Here is a 17,171-nt window from a genome sequence, read left to right on the forward strand (position 1 = left end):
AGGCTAATGAGATTCCCAGATTGCCTTGAACAAGATGCCGAAGTGTGGCATTAAAGACCACCGGCCAGGGCTCATAGAGGAATAAGGAAGGTGTTAATGGAAACCGGAAACGTGTTACGTGGTTTCGGCACGCTCAGCAGAATCGTGCCCTGAAGGAGCACGGAAGGCAGAGATTGCATGTGATGCGCATGGGCTCTCCAGCCGAAAAGATGTCCCAGCAAAGCGTTCAAGGTGCAGCCTGGCAATTTTTGCTGCTTACGATAAAACGCGAAAGGGGAGCGAGAAGTGAGGGAACTGTTCGACAACACAAATCCAGGATTTGATGATGTGGGGAATCTCTGTCTTCCAAGAGGGCAAGAGATTAAAAGACTTTCCTTTCAGGAAAGCACACTCTAGAAAAAAAAACAGAAGAGAACAGAGGGTTCTGGGCTAATACCTCAGAAAGCTTGAATGGTCAGAGGAGGAAGTTAAAGGCTCTTCGAAGAAGTGAAAGGTGTGACTCATGGATCCCCTCGGCCACCTGGGCAGTAGCCGTAGCCAAAAACAGAGGAGGGATTACCTGGGAAAGATCTGTAGATGAGCTTCTCGTGTGATGGAGCAGATCCTTGCGGCACAGACCAGGAGCTCACACGTCGTTGAGAATTTAGATCAACAAGAACACTGCCAGCTTTGACTGGAAAGGACAGAGACAGGATGGAAGGAAGAAAGGGTGTCAGACCCCCCCCCCAAACGTGCTAATGAAACTTCTCAGCAGCAAACACGTGGTGTTCATCATAAAAGAGGAAAGATGAGTCAGAGGGCAGAGTTCTGAGCCCAGAGGGGAGCTGAGAACCACACACGACTATTCCCAGGCCTGGAAACCAAATGGCGTTTGTGCAGCTGGACTTCGAACCTGCTTTGGACTGATGACCCCCTTTTCCTTCTGTTTTCTTCCTATCTGAGGCAGAGTGTCTATAACTCCTGGCCTCTGCCTATCTCACCAGTGTATGTTGGGAGCAGATAACTTGCTTTCTAGCTTCACAGATACAGAAGGACTTTTGTCCCAGGATGGATTACACCCAGAGTCACATCAATACCTAATTTAGGTGGTTGGACCATGGGATTCGGGGATTTTGAGCTAAGATTTAGAGATTTCTGCACTTTGAGTTGATGTTGTATCGGAGGGAGGCATTTAGAACCTTAGGGTGTGGTTTGCATGTGGCATGGATGTGAATCTTTGGAAACCAGAGGGCAGGGCGGTAGACTGAATAATGGCCCACTCCACCATCACCCCCCCAAAAAAATGCCCCTAACCTAATCTTCAGAACCCGTGAACACACTGCATGGCAGAAGAGACTTTGCAGGTAGGAATAAGATTATGGACCTGGAGATAGAGGATTATTCCGGATTATCTAGGTGGACCCATTCTGATCACCCGAGCCCTGAAAACCACAGAAGAAGGCAGACGGTCAGTCAGAGACATAGTGCGAAAGGCAGAAGAGATGACGAAAAAGAAGCCAGAGAGATTGGAAGAATGAGCAGAACTTAGTGGGTCATCACTGGCTTTGAAGATGGAGAAAAGGGCCATGAGCCAAGAAGCGGGGACACACGTCCTCTGGACACTGAGAATCACCCGGTCAACAGTATACAGGGGCATCAGGACCCCGGTCCCTACAAGCAAAGGGAACCACCAGACTGAATAGCCATAGAAGTGAATTCTTCCCGAGAGTCTCTGCAGAGGAACTCAGCCTTGCCAGTGTCTTGATTTTGGTTTGTGAACAGGGGATAGAGAAACCAGTCAGCCCTGCTAGACCTCTGACCCACAGAACTGTGCATAAATAAATGTGTGCTGGTTTAGCTGGTAAGTAAGTAGCGATCTGTTAACAACGTCAGTAGGAAACACACACAGAATTTCCACCACAGCGCTGGGCGCTAAGATACAGTGAAGTAATGCCTCCTGTTATTAGAAGACAAAGATTATGAATCTAGGATTTGTACCCGAGAAACTACCTTTCCAAATGCGACAATGAAGTTTATTTGTTTATATTAAATATGTGTACGCATGGGGGCACCTGGGTGGCTCCGTCAATTAAGCGTCTGGCTCTTGGTTTCAGCTCAGGTCATCATCTCACAGTTCATGGGTTTGAGCCCTGTGTTGGGTTCTGTGCTGACAGTGTGGAGCCTGCTCGAGAATTCTCTCTCTCTCTCTTTCCCTCTCTCTCTCCGTCCCTCCCCCTCAGAGGGTCGCTCGGTCTCTCTCTCAAAATAAATAAACTTAAAAACATTTTTTAAAAATATGGGTACTCATGAAAGTTCACCTTCCGCCTGTGCTAGCCGAAACATAAATTGAAGTTTTACTCTAGTGAAACAAGGGCACAGCAAAGAAGATAATGTAGGATCTTAATGCGGGTGGTATAGTGAAAAATAAATGGTAAGATGATATCTGTGCCACAAAAAATTTTTTAAAAAAGTTTGTATTAGAACATCGAGACGGATATGATTATGAGGCTGGATGAGTTAGCGATACAGGAAACAAGGTAGAATATTTTCCTGATTATATGAAACATGAAAGACAATTGGAACTCGGGAAAAATGTGCAAGAGAATCACGAGTCACATACAAAGCTATCTAAAATTTTCATGATTTTTATGAATTGATGAAGCATAAAAGTGAGAATCTGTTTTGCCTGATGTTTAAACTATCTTCAGTAATATTGTAATGAAGTGGGATTAAACGAACGCTAAGGATGTACTTTATTTTACTTTCAATATTCAAAATTAGCATACAGAGCACAAACACATAGGGAAATGTCATTGTATTTTTAGAGAAAAGCAGTGATTGGCCACATGTAGGGATCACTGGGGGAGGAGAGAACTATAGTGATACAGCTTTCTTAGTGGGTCTAAATCACTGGATTAAGATATAGGTGAAGGGATTTGTCGTGTAGACTTCTGAAGATAATCACTCCCAATATAAAAGCAAACAAAAATGTGGAAACAGAATCCATCCAAAGTGTTTATCCCTGGAGAAGAGTATTAGGATCAAAGAGAAAGAAAGGTAATGTTTTGGGGACCCCGGGTGGCTCAGTCAGTTAAGCGTCCGACTTCGGCTCACATCATGATCTCAGTCCATGAGTTCGAGGCCTGCGTCGAGCTCTGTGCTGACAGCTCAGAGCCTGGAACCTGCTTTGGATTCTGTGTCTCCCTCTCTCTCTGCCCCTCCCCTGCTCATGCTCTGTCCCTCTCTATCTCAAAAATAAATAAAAACATTTTTAAAAAATGTTTAAAAAAAGGTAATGTTTGCTTTCTGATGTTATTCGAGCATTTTTATTTCCATGCACATGTAATAATTTTCTCATTGCCATTATTGCCAGTTTATTTCCAAAATATTTATTTTTTTATTATGAAAATGCATTCCAGATAAACTCTCTTAGGTGGGTATTAGTAAAAGGTTATCATGTGGTCTTATCCTTACTACCTTTAACAATTCCTATTGGGTGGGGGGGGGGGGGGGGGGAAGAGCAGACAGTAAGTGGCCAAGTAAACAGAAGCATCCGACTGTCCCACTTCTGACTCCAGTAAAATAACCAAGGGAACGTGAAAACTCCAGGTCATCAGAAAGGGCCCATCCACGTGCAAGAGACTGAGCCATTTCTTCAAGAAGAATGGAAATCAGATCACATTAGAGCATACCGGGGGCTCCCCTGCAAGAATTGAGACCTGTGATCCCACAAGTACTCGCTTGGAGGAAAATGGTTTACAGATAAGGGCGAGTTGAGAGAGAGCTGGCAAGCATTCTCCCAGACTTCCTGTGGTCAGGGCCGGCTGACCAGAGACATTCTCGACGGCCGTGCAGGGTCCCCAAGGCAAAGCATGGGCTTCCTCTCCAGTGCAGCACGAGATCATCGGTAGAAGAGGTGTGGGTCACACGGGTATCGTAATACAGCACAGAGAAGATTCAGGTGAATGAAACTAACTTGGGAAGGGCTACCCAGAGCACTGGATCCCTAACTGCACTTCTAACCATCCTTGGTGGGGGTGGGGGTGGGGGTTGAGATGTCAAACCAAGTAAGTAATAAAGTCACTCGAGCTGTTTTGACACATCACTGTTAAAAGAGAAATATACAGAATATTATTTCCCAGGGCTGTTGTAAGAAAAATGTGTCACAATTTTGGAGGCTGGACATCTGAGATCAAGGTGTTGGGAGGGTTGGTTCCTTCTGACGGATGCGAGGGACAGTCTGTTCCACACTTGTTACCTAGCTTCTGGGGGTTTGCCGGCGACTTTGGTATTCCTTGGCTCATAGATACATCACTTGTCCACCCGACCTACTCCCTGTGTCTGTTCACAATGTTCCCTCTGTCCATGTCTGTCTCTGTGCCCAATTTCCTTTTTCTTTTAATTTTTAATATATGGACACAGATCATATTGGATTAGGTATCCCGTAGTGACCTCCTCTTGATTAAGTCTCTGAAGATCCTCTCTCCGAATCAGGTCACATTCTGTGGTACTAGGTTCTAGGTCTTTAATATCTCTGCGGGGGACTTGGTTCAACCTTTGTCACACAGAAAACAAAATATGGAATCTCATAAAATATGCTTTACATGAAAGCAGGAAGTTGAGAAGCAGAATGCTACAGCACGTATTGGAGAAAAGTTACCTCAGGGTAATTTTACACAGCATCTACTCAATAACCTTCAAGAACATACAGAAACTTTAAGACAAGAGAAGAGTGGAAAGGGAATAGGGCTGGGAAGCAGGCAACCATAACACTGGGCTTAGATTTTAAAAAGGAAATATTGTAGGGCAACAAAGAAAACTTGCAAATACATGCTAGATGTATTGCATCAACCATCCAGAAATCGGAATAAACAAAAGGGAGGGACAAGCATGAAGAATGTAGGGGCCAGGTCCAAGGTGGAGACCTGCGGTATAGAAATGGAGACAGGGGATGTGATAAGTTGAAAACACACAAAACATAAAACTGAGAAAAGAAACAAAGAAATGACAGGAAATATCTTGCCTGAGCTTGAGGACAATCCTATGGGCAGGTGAAAGTGATTCTCTCCATTGTGGCAAAATTTTAGAAATTAGATTAAATTCCAAACAGTCCCGAGTTCTGAGGATGAAGGCAATATCCCACAGGCTCCAGGGGAAAATATGTCTTTGACCACTGGACGTCATATTTCTCTTTGAAAAAGACTGGACCAGTATCCAAGGCTGCATCTGTTCTGCGGGAGTCTCTCTCTAGCGTGTGGCTGGTTGGTCCCGCGCGGATGAGAGAAACAAGTCCCGTGGATCTGCCTCCCCAGGAGTGTGTCACGAGAAGCCCACAATCCCTGTCACTCCCCAGCGGCACTGCACTGACAGAACAAAATGCTGGAGTCCTGTGTGACCACATGCATGAAAAGGAAGCCCAGCCCGCCTGCCGGGGGAGGTGTGCAGGGGGAAATCCAGGCATATGGTTACAGTGCTCACCTCCACCAGGGGGAGGGCACGTCCCTCTCTGATGGCCACAGTAATCCCGTGATTTGTCCTTCATGCTGCCTGGTTCGGCCTTGCAGTTCATGAAATAGGCTTGAATTTTTCCAGTATTACTCCCGCCACCTGTTCTTGTTCTTTTTGTTTTTTCACCCAAATTAGCTCCTCTGGGTTTCTCTTAATTGCAACCACATAATCCCTGAATAAGGTAGATATAAAGCAATATGCAAACATTAATAATTACTACGTGAGGGACACCTGAGTGGCTCAGTGGGTTGAGCGACTGACTTCAGTTCAGGTCATGGCTCGTAAGTTTGAGCCCCACGTCGGGCTCTGTGCTGACAGCTCAGAGCCTGGGGCCTGCTTCGGATTCTGTGTCTCCCTCTCTCTCTGCCTTTCCCCACTCACTCTCTCTCTCAAAAATAAATAAACATTAAAAAAACTTTTTAAATAATAGTTACTAGGTGAGAAGATATAAAATATGAGTAATTTGATAATAACTGAGTTTAAGACATCTGATGGTAGCCAAAAAATGATACAGAATGAGGAGATAGAAGAAACAGAATTTTGTTAACCTCCTTATCAGTGATACTGGTAATTAGACAAATCTAAGTTCAAGTGTGTATGGTTTTTTAAAAGCTAAAGTTCAAGTAGAATTAATAACAGCCAGCATTTAACAAATTATGAAAAAAAAATAGCATTTAAATATGCTCACACAGAAAATGATAGAAAGCAAAGGGAGTGGTAAAGAAACAATTTTAAATGTTTGGAAATATTATTATATGATGATAAAAGCAAGACCAAGCAGTGTAGATCCGACAATAAATGTAAATGGGTTAAACTCCCCTTTTCAATCATTGTGAAACTTACATGTAGAACACAGTAGAGAGAAAATATAAAGAGACCAAGAAGAATTAAAATAATGGACAAAGGTGTATCAGATGATGTATCTGCATGGATGCTAATACATGTGGAGTTTACATTAATACCATACAAAATATGCTCTTTACGACAAGAGGAATATAAACAATAAAACTTCACCAAAAATAAACGAACAAAGTGTCATGTTTTCTTGATTTATAGTAAATGTCTAGTGAAAAATGTGAAGATTTATGAATTTTCTGTACCTGACATACATATGTCTATGGCTGACATAATAGCCAAATATATAAAAAGCAAAATCATTAGAAACAGTTGTAGAAGACACATTTCTCGGTGGGTGACGTTCTAATAGGCAAAAAATATATAAACAGAGAGACTAAGCATGGTTAGCAATGTTAATATTTGCAAAAAATAGCAAGAGAATAGTTTTACATAATGCAAAGAAAAACCACAAAGAAAATAATGAGAGAAAATCAAATTTCTTAAGTATATGTATTTATTTTGTGAGAGGCAGAAAGGGTGCACAAAAGTGAGGGGGAGGGACAGAGAGAGAGGGAGAGAGAGAATCCCAAGCAGGCTCTGCACTGTCAGCACATGGCCTGAGGCTGGGCTGGATGTCGGGCACTCATGGGTCATAACCTGAGTGGAAATCAAGAGTCTTATGCTGAACCGTCTGAGCCACCCAGCTCTCTGAGAAAAAGAACTTTTTTAAAGGCCACGTTCTTGAAACTAAGGTAAATAAAACTTGACGTTAGTGACAAAATTAGTTTTGACAAGGATCAGCTGACATTTTTAAAAAGCCATCAAACACTCTTTTAAGTCACTTACATATAAAAGGAAATGTTGGAGCCCTGGGTGGCGCAGTCGGTTAAGCGTCCGACTTCAGCTCAGGTCACGATCTCGCGGTCCGTGAGTTCGAGCCCCGCGTCGGGCTCTGGGCTGATGGCTCAGAGCCTGGAGCCTGCTTCCGATTCTGTGTCTCCCTCTCTCTCTGCCCCTCCCCTGTTCATGCTCTGTCTCTCTCTGTCTCAAAAATAAATAAACGTTAAAAAAAATTTTTTTTAAATAAAAGGAAATGTACATTACAGTTACAGAAAATGTAAAATCGCGGCAAATTAAAACATGAAAGAATTGGCTAAAGCTATTCTCAGAGGAAAATTTAAAGCAATAACTAACTTATTAAGGAAAAACATGAATTCAAACGAGTAAAGTAGCATTCAATTCAATATGGTTAGAAGGGGGGTAATAAAAGACGATTGAACAAAGGATGAAGAAGGAAATAACATAAGAAATTGATGCATTAGCAAACAGAATAAATATCAGAACATATCCATTATTTCAAGACCTGTATCTCTGATCATGCAAAGGAAAGTGGGCAAAAAAAAATCTTTCAAGTCTTATCAGGGACAAAAAAAAAAAAAAGATGATATAGAGTATTAACAATAAAGAAGATATAGAAGCCTAGTCTTAAAATATGCATAACTCTGCATTAATACATGTAAAACTATCAATAAGACAAGCTATTTTTAGAGAAATATGAATGATCAGACTTGACAAAAAAACTCTCACAGATTGATAGCCATAAAAGAAACTGTAAAATTGTGCAAATTACCTTGAAGAAAAGCTGGTATCCAGAAAGTTTTTTAGATTCCAAACTAGAGTTTCTAAAACTCCGTAATTATGTATATAGAGTACACGTATATATTGTGTGTATATTACATATATAATCTCACTTAGTAATACACAAAGTTTAAAATCACTCCTACCAAACCAAATAAAGATTAACAATGTGCAGTCACACATGCTGAATAGAATCTTACTCACATGTGAAATCTATAAATTACACACTTACGTGTAAATATATGTGTCTGTATGGACAAACATTTGGGAAAACAAATGCAGCAGTTTCTTCTTGTTTCTTCATTCATCCTAGTGAAGTCAGATTTGGGGTGATTTCCCCCTTTTTATTTACTGTTTCTTAAACTTTTGCATTCAGAAAAATATTAAGCATATTACTTGTTCAGATATTTTAATAGACATATATTTCTGGACTTAAAGGTGGTGAAAGGTAAATTACTGAGATAATGAAGGATTATATTTAAATATTATCATGTGTTTATTTTAACCATTTCCTTAGAACATCTGACATTCCTGTACTTAGATAATATTTGTAATGACTACATTAGAATAATTGTTTTGAGCTATTAAAAATAAGGGTCTTCCATGAGTGGTTCAGACCAACTGAAAACAGAAAAAGAATTTGAATTGGATGTTTTTTAAAGTCTTTTCTCATAATAAATTCTTTTTTTTTAATTTTGTTTTAATGTTTATTTATTTTTGAGAGAGACGGAGACAGAATGCGAGTGGGTTAGGGGCAGAAAGAGAGGGAGACACAGAATCAAAAGCAGGCTCCAGGCTCTGAGCTGTCAGCACGGAGCCCGACGCGGGGCTCAAACTCAGGAGCTGTGAGCTCATGACCTGAGCCAAAGTCAGACGCTCAACCGACTGAGCCGCCCAGGTGCCCTTAACCTTTTTAAAAATTTTTAATGTTTATTTTTGAGAGACAGAGAGAGAGAGAGAGGGAGACAGAACATGAGCGGGGGAGGGGCAGAGAGAGAGGGAGACACAGAATGGGAGGCAGGCTCCAGACTCTGAGCTGTCAGCACCGAACCTAATGTGGGACTTAAACCCATGAACTATGAGATCGTGACCTGAGCCAAAGTCAGACGCTTAACCAACTGAGCTACCCAGGCGTCTCCCCCCGACCATAATAAATCTGATTCTATTCTTTGTCCCAACTTACAATAGCAATAATTATTATGTGAGATTTTACTATCTGAAGGCACCATTCTAAGCAATTTGTGTATATTATTTAATTCTCCAAAAAAAACCTCCATGAGGCTGGTACTATAAGATAGAATAGTAATTCCTATTATTATTATTATTACTTAATGCCAAATGGCAGCTAATGATTCGCTAGAGATTTCAGAGTATTTTGTAAGCAAAATGTATCAGAACATTTCATTCACTGAAAATTTCCCTTTTCCCTTTCGTAACCTTTTCCCTTTCTAATATATATAACGTGCAATGAATTTCATTTGTGCAATGAAATTATTGCGTGAGAAATGAATTCTTTTCATCTGGAAATAAGTTCTGGTAGTCCCTTGAATGATGTGGAAGACTCAGCCGCTGGGGGGAGGTTTCCCAGGAAGCAGGTCTGTTTCCCAGGAAGCAGGTGGTTGATCCCGGAAGTGTACCTGCCAGGGGGTCAGAGAAGCAGGATTCTCAGAGGGACAGTATCTGGAGCTGGAATGGCCCTTCACAGATGCCCTGATGATCGAAGGCAGATGCCCAGGGGCCGAGAGACGGTTTCTGGATCCACCTGCCGGTATTATTCTAGCTGGGGGAATGAATCAGAGATGGAACAGAGCAGAACAAGATACAGAAAAGTACAGTGATGTTTTCTAGGCAGACCCAACAGAAAAGAAATTGTTTTTAGGCATAAATCTGAAAGGATGGAAGGATGGATAAGGTTCAAAGAGCTTTTGCTCTCCTGGACAAATAGGCCGCATGTTTTCTGGGAAATCTGATCCAAAGAAATGTACAAACTTCTCCATCTAAACAGTTCAGGCAGGTCGCCTTCCCAGGCCACTCACAACCTTGCTTAGGTGCTCCATTGCAATACTTTCTCCTGCAGACATTGGATCCAGAACGCACAGGCTTCTCGCGTAGAAAATAAGAGATGAACAAACCAAGAAGAAAAAAATGACTTGAAGAAAACAGGGCCCCTGCAGGGAGGAAATAAAACGTGGCAAATAAAAGCTCTGCAAATCTCTCCGCGATGAAAGAATATATTGCAACTGTGAAATGAGACCAGTCAGTTCAAAACAAAACAACAACATTCGGAGTACGTGAAAGAACTCTTGGAAATTAAAATGTGATAGAAAAAAAAAAAAAACTCAATAATATCATTACACAATGAAAGTCCCCAAATCCTCCAGAAAGTAGAGCAAAGAGATGCAGTGGCATAAAGAGAAATGAGATAAGAGAATTCAAAGGCAGGGCCCAGGGGCACCTGGGTAGCTCAGTCGGTTAAGCGGTCTGACTTAAGCATCTGACTTTGGCTCAGGTCATGATCTCACAGTTCGTGAGTTCGAGCCCCACAGCGGGCTCCGCACTGAGTGTGAACAGCCTGCTTGGGATCCTCTGTCTCCCTCTCTCTCTCTCTCTCTCTCTCTCTGCCCCTCCCTCTCTCTCTCTCAAAAATAAATAAACATTAAAAAATAAAATAAAACTAAAAGGCAGGGCCCAGAAGCCCAACAACTGAAGATGGTGTCATGCACAGAAAGAAATCTGGAGGATAAGAATTTCTGAACTAGAATTCCATGCTCAGCCAAACAAGAAATTAAATATGAGGTAGAATAAACACATTTTTAGGCATGCGGCATCTCAGAAATTTGCTACCAGGAACTTTTCCTTACGAAGATACTACCTTGGTCCACCAAACCCAGAAAGGACATAGGAGCTATTCCTCAATAGGAGAGCCACAGGACAGAAGCTGCAGGTGTCCCCAGGGGGGTCGTTCATTGAGGCTGTCAGGCTGGTGGCTGTGCGCCAGGCATAAAAGCAACAGGTCCAGATCGTGAAAGACTCCGGGAGATAAAGCTGATAGAACATCCCCATTCTGCCGAAACAACCGGGAGGGATTTGGGGTTGAAGTCGTGAGTACGTAGGAAACCGTTAGATAATGATTAGCTCTTGGAAAACCAGAATGGCGAGGGACGGAGATCTCCAGGTGACTGCATGTCTGAGTTAAGACTTGTTTTGACAACGTCGTAATACAGGGAAGCATGCTGAACTTAGAGTGGGAGGTGCATATGGGCTGAAAAATGAGTATTTTATCCTCACGTGCCCCAAGGGGAGGTCTATAAAGATAAAAAGATTTAAAAAAATCAAGAAAAGCATAAAACAGGTTATTTCCAAAAATGTAGCTAAATACAGAAACAGCAGAAAGAGGCTCACGTATTTGTCTCTGAGAAGGAAAAATTGGGGCTGGGGGAGGTGGAAGAATTTTTTTTTTTAAATATCATGTGGAATTATTTGATTATTAATATATATGCATGTATAACTCTGAAAAAAATCCTATGAAAGGATGGACAAGGGGGAAAGAAAGTGTGAATTTTATCAGTCAAGCAGAATAGTACATTTATTGGCCTAAATGAACTATAAATAAATAGTACATTTATTTATTCTTTCTGAAATGACTTTAGTTATACATCAGTAAACTAGCTTCTGAACACATTTGGAAGAGCTTCTTATTTGGATGAATTTGTCAAATATATATATTCTCACTATTAACTTTCTAAAATGTTGATCTAAATGAACTTTAGATTTCTATTCTTATAATCTTAACTATAAACTCTCTTTTTTGTAGAATATAATTTGGAAAATGTATACTTCAATAAATGATTAGTCTACTAGTGAGGTATCTTATTTGAAAAAAGAAAATATCATACAATAAAAATGTCGGAGATGCAGACCTCATTAATTCAGTTTTTTTTCCGTATTCTATCTAGGAGAAGGTGAAGTTTACCTTTGAATGCCTAAGAAGAAATGAATATTGTAAGCATCATTATAAGGATATCTTGGTCATTTCTTTAAAAGAAACTGAAGATTGCAGTGTATAATATCTTATTTAATAGATTTTTAATTAAACAAATATGTATTGAGTTTATTCATGTAATAAGTGCTTGTTAAGTATCTGTTTTGTTCAGGCATTCTTACATAGTGGGAACACAAAGCTGAAATACATAGTTCCTGCTTTTAAGGTGACAGATGAATAAGGAAATTGACATAAAACTAGCAATTACGGTGAAAAGGACAGATCACAATTGAAGAGTTCCACAGAACACACTAGCAGCCCAGGAGAGAGTATAGACTTCACACAGGCAATGTCAGGAAAGCTGAACTTGAAGATAAATGAGAGTAAGGTCTATGAGTTGATGGAAAAAAAGTCCAGGAAGAAAAAGCAGCTTGAGAAGTGGTGAAGGTATTGTGTGCTCTGGAAGAACCAGCAGTTCAGGCTGGAACTGGAACATTGGCCAATGAGTCTGCAGAGATGGGAAAAGGTATTTTAGATTGTATTAGTTAGGTGGAGACAATGAGACACTACTACTAGCTATTATTATTAAGAGGAGCCAAATTTTTCATGCTTCTGTATACTAGGCACTAAGCCAAGCTCTTTACATACAAAATCTTGATTTAATCCTTGTAACTACTCTGTCCTCGCTTTTAAAGTTTCAAGCTTGAGGATAGTATAATAAAATCTGTGTAGAAAGTTTTTGCTAACACTCTTGCGAAAATGTGGCTGTCAGGTAAAAAAAAAAAAGATACAAAATGGGTTCTGTAGCTACTTAACAAAATTACATATAACAGAGCAAGAAACAAGATTGGAAAGATTTGAGGTAGCCAAGTATTTTATTCTTTTCACCAATTTGAAAGTTTCTAAAATATCCATGTATCAATTTAAAAATAAGAACAATGCATTATAGAGGAAGCAGGGAAAGGAGAAGGAAGAGAAGAGATTCCGGGAGGAGGGAAGATAAAAGAGAGGGGGCAGGCATTCCTGGAAAGGCAGGGGAGGTTGGAAATAGAACAACAGAGAGCCTCTTCCTGCAATGGTCCAAGCATAAGATAGGTCTTCTGCAGTAGAACAGCAAATGGAAGAAAAAGAACAATATTTACAAAATAAATCCAACGGAAATGTCCCCATTGGATGCTTAGAAGGCTCTGCCCATTCACCAAGAAGGCGAGCTAAGGACAGGGTGAGGTCGAGAGGAATGATTACTAAAGCTAGTTCCTAGAGCTATGATGTTACAATTGTTCGGTTGTTTCTCTTAGCACAAGTAGTTACTGTTACTTTACCTGTTACATCAGTTAATCGCATTCCTGCTAAAGAAAAAGGATGGTTGTACAGCCTTGGTCACCAAGCTGATCCAGAACCTCAGGTTCTGATTTTGGACCTCATGGAACCTTTCACTCTGTATTCATCACAACCCAGAGCTTCCCTGGTGTGGCCTCCGGGAATGTAAAAAGAGCGCAGTGAGGAACTTAAAAGTACCGGTTGACTATGTGTCCACATTGCATTGACTTGCCTTTCCTTTACAAAATGCTTAACTGCCTGTAAGATTTTGTGGATCAGAACGTTAGAGTAACAGCTTCACTGTACTGTGTGAGCTCCTGCCCGTGGCTCTTGGCGCCTTTTAACCGGGCCCTGTCCTGTCTTCACCCTCCAGGGCTCTACGAAACCTTCCTAACCAATGATGAACCCGAATGCTGTGATGTCAGGAGAGAAGAGCGCCCCAGCAAGCCCTCCAGAGGGACGGTGGGGACCAGCGGCCCCTGTCACAGGACGTCACTCACAGTGTCATCAGCAACCAGACTGTGCAACAGCAGACTCAAACTGTGTGTGCTCGTACTGATTCTCCTGCACACAGTGCTCACGGCCTCCGCGGCGCAGAACAGCACGGCGCTGAGCGTAGGGGGCATCAACGCGCTGGAAGACAGCTCGGCGCGCGAGGAGTAGCCGGGAGGGCCACCCCAGGGCCACCAGGGCCACCAGGGCCCCGCCAGGGCACACCCAGCACCCGCCCGCTGCCGCTCGGACACAACTGGGTGCTTTTACCCTCCAACCGCTTCTCGCAGGGCCTTTAGGGTAAATCTCAGAAGATGGGCCTGGATCCAAACGAGGACACAAACACAGCTTTTTATTGACTAAAAGGCTGTAAAGTGACTTAAATTTCTCACACCATTTTATACACTGTGTTTTAATGTTTGGAGGTTTTATTTGCTTTCCTTTGATTTTGGGTTTATTTGTTCTTTTATTTTTTTGCACTTGTTAATACAGGATTTATTTTTTGGGGATGGTTTCTCAGAGGTAAACTAAGTCTTCACTGTCTCTTTCTCTCTTTCTCTCTCTCTCTCTCTATATATATTTCTAGTCATTGTGTGTGTTCATCAGATAGTTCTGTCTCTATGTCCTGTCAGTTTCTATTAGCGGAATGATTGCTATGACCTCGCGGTATATAGCAAAATACAACAACAACAAAAAAAATCATAAAAAAGTAAAAAAAGACAAAAAAAAGAAAACAACAAAAAATAAAAATAAAAAACCCCCTAACTCTTCCCTCCCGCTTCCGAAAACGACTGCCTTCCCCGCCCCCTCCCATCCCCAGCCCCTCCCAGTCCCCTCCCCAAAACCCTCCCTATCCCATGCCTGCCCCCAATCATCCCATTCCCACCCCCCACTCCCCAATCCCCTTCCCCCAACTTTCCCATCCCCGCCCCACCCCCCTCCGGCCCCTTCCCAGGCCCCGCCCCCGCCAGCCCCTTCCCAGGCCCCGCCCCGCCCGGCCCCCGCCAGCCTCTTCCCAGGCCTGGTCCCCGCCAGCCCCGCCCTCTCCCCGCCCCCTCTCAGCCCCAGCCCCGCCCCCAGCAGACAACATCGCTTGCTTCTGTCTGTGCAGCCGCAGTGCGGGCGCGCACGCTCCGCGGTCCTCGGGCCGCTGTCGCCGACCCCCCGCCGGGAGCAGAACAAGGGGTTCCTTTTTAGCTGAACAAACAAGTGCTCTCCATGGTAGGCGGAATCAGACAGTTAACACATTTTTATGTTGAAAACAAAACAAAAGCAAAGAAAACCACCATGAACTACGTTGCTCCAGCTCCCATCCCCCGAGGCCCCGTCCCTCGTCGCCGTCGCGGGTGGTCAGGTGGCCGCGAGCCCGCCCAGAGTCAGGACGGGCGCGACTGGATGCCCCTCCTGCGGGACTGCGGGCGGGCTCTCGTGCGGGTCTCGGCTCGCTCGGGCCCTTGCAAGGGCAGCAAAGGGACTGAGGACACAAATCTGGGTTTCTTTCTCCTCCTTTGTGGTCGTGGAGGAGACCGCAGAGATGCTCCAACACCGACAAAATACAGAATATATACAATTTTACCCCCGTATTCCCCCACCTATGATTTTTAAATTATTCCAGGTATAAAGTGTATGCAATTCTGCATTATCACAAAAGAAGAACTTGTTTAAAAAACAAATAGGTTAGCCATTTTCATTCAAGTGCAAAAACTCTGTCACTGGAACACGCTCTAGGTAGTTGACAAAAAGAGAAGAAATCAGATCGCTCTGTTTGTATTTTTCTTTTCGTGGGAACATTTCACCTGCTGAGTGTACATGAATTTGCTTTCTAAAAAAGGCTTTTATGAGTTTACAGTAGAATCAGTGGAAGGAAGAGTTCATAAGGGCTGTTTTTAAAAAAACAAACAAACAAAACAAATAATTAAAAAAAACACTTTACATTCCTTCCTATACTCTAACTACACTTGGGAAGTGCACTTCAGATATGTTTGCTGTGTAGCTGGGAGATGAAGGAAAACCATAGAAAAGGTCCTCGTAGCGAACAAAATTTAGTTATTAACTTTATAGCTATGAAATTCCCCCAGGCATTTGTTTTTGTTCAAACAAACTTTAATCTCTGCATCATACTTAACCCTGCGACATGCGTACAGTATGCATATTTTGTTTTGAATAAAAAAAATGTTTTGTTCCAGTCTGTTAAGAATATTCAAAAAATAATAAAGGTATTGCTTAATAAAATTGCTAGAATTGTTTAGCAGTACATGCACAAATATTTTACTAGATTCTTCGTTTTAATAGTGTTTTGTTGAGACTGAAAATCCTAAAATGGTCTGCGCAAATACAAAAAAAAAAAACCCGCCAAAATGCAAAACTCTCCAGTTTTTGTTCCTTTTTTAAAAATTGTTTTTTATGCAAATGCCAACACACATTCACGCATGCGTGCACACACACACACACACACACACACACACGGTACAGTATTATAATTACAGAAATACCATGCTATTTCTGGGGCCACAAGAGGGTGGGAAGAGGTGCTTGGGGGACACTGAGTTGCTGCAAGTGTTAAACACTGGGAGAACTGTGCATGTTTAAAGACCATCTAGTGGTGGACTACACATTTCAGGGGAGTTGAGGGATGACTAAAGTAGGGGAGCAGTGGGGGAAGGATACAGGGGGGCTGACTCATGAGAAAGGATTTAGGAGGTGAGTTCTTTTTCAACTGACCCCTTAAAGGCTTTAAGATATATGGCCAGAAGGGGCACTTGGGTGACTCAGTCAGTTGAGTGTCCGACTTCCACTCAGGTCATGATCTCATGGTTTGTGGGTTCAAGCCCTGTGTCTGGCTCCATGCTGACAGCTCGGAGCCTGGAGCCTGCTTCAGATTCTGTGTCTCCCTCTCTCTCTGCCCCCCCCCCCCCTACTGCTCACGCTCTGTTTCTCTCTCAAGAATAAATAAACATTTAAAAAGTTTTTTTTTTTAAAAGATATATGGCCAGGAAAAACTGTGTTCTCACCTTCATCTACCTCTTCCGTGCAAAGGCCATGCCATGGTCCATTTCTCCCTTGTTCCTCATGCTCTTGTTTGTGCCCTTGGGAATTTCCATTCTGTGGGGAAATGACAGATCAACACAGATGCAAGCTCCACCCACTCTCCTGATAAAAAGTTACTATTTCAAGACGCTGGGCAAAATGATTTAAAAAAAAAAAAATAGCCCATAACAAACAGGGTTTCATTTTCTCTTTATATCTTTTGCAACTGGTTAAAATTCTTTTCAAATATAGAGGGATTGGAAGATTCCACTGCGCCATGTTTGAGCTTTAGTTTGGGGAGAATGGCAGCAGAGAGAGGGAGACCAAAACCCAGCAGTACCTTACCCGCCAGGTAAGCCCTCCAGAAGACAATCTCAAGAGTTGGGAG

The 17,171-nt window shown here is 42.3% G+C and overlaps 1 protein-coding gene across 3 annotated transcripts in view; it reads left to right on the plus strand.

Moving 5' to 3' along the window:
• The window catches only part of NALF1 (NALCN channel auxiliary factor 1), a 637,010-nt gene extending 622,555 nt beyond the window's left edge, over positions 1-14,455 (plus strand). The window contains exons 2-3 of one of the 3 annotated variants that reach the window (XM_040487096.1): positions 11,919-11,964; positions 13,638-14,455. In XM_040487096.1, coding sequence (XP_040343030.1) covers positions 11,919-11,964; positions 13,638-13,927 — 336 coding nt within the window. In that variant the 3' untranslated portion in view covers positions 13,928-14,455. The remainder of the gene's footprint in view (positions 1-11,918; positions 11,965-13,637) is intronic. The other 2 variants (XM_040487097.1, XM_040487095.1) reach the window with 2 other exon arrangements.
• Positions 14,456-17,171: the final 2,716 nt, after the last annotated feature.

Source organism: Herpailurus yagouaroundi, unplaced genomic scaffold, assembly GCF_014898765.1.
Source record: "Herpailurus yagouaroundi ecotype Mexico unplaced genomic scaffold, PumYag 164, whole genome shotgun sequence".
Classification (NCBI taxonomy): domain Eukaryota; kingdom Metazoa; phylum Chordata; class Mammalia; order Carnivora; family Felidae; genus Herpailurus; species Herpailurus yagouaroundi.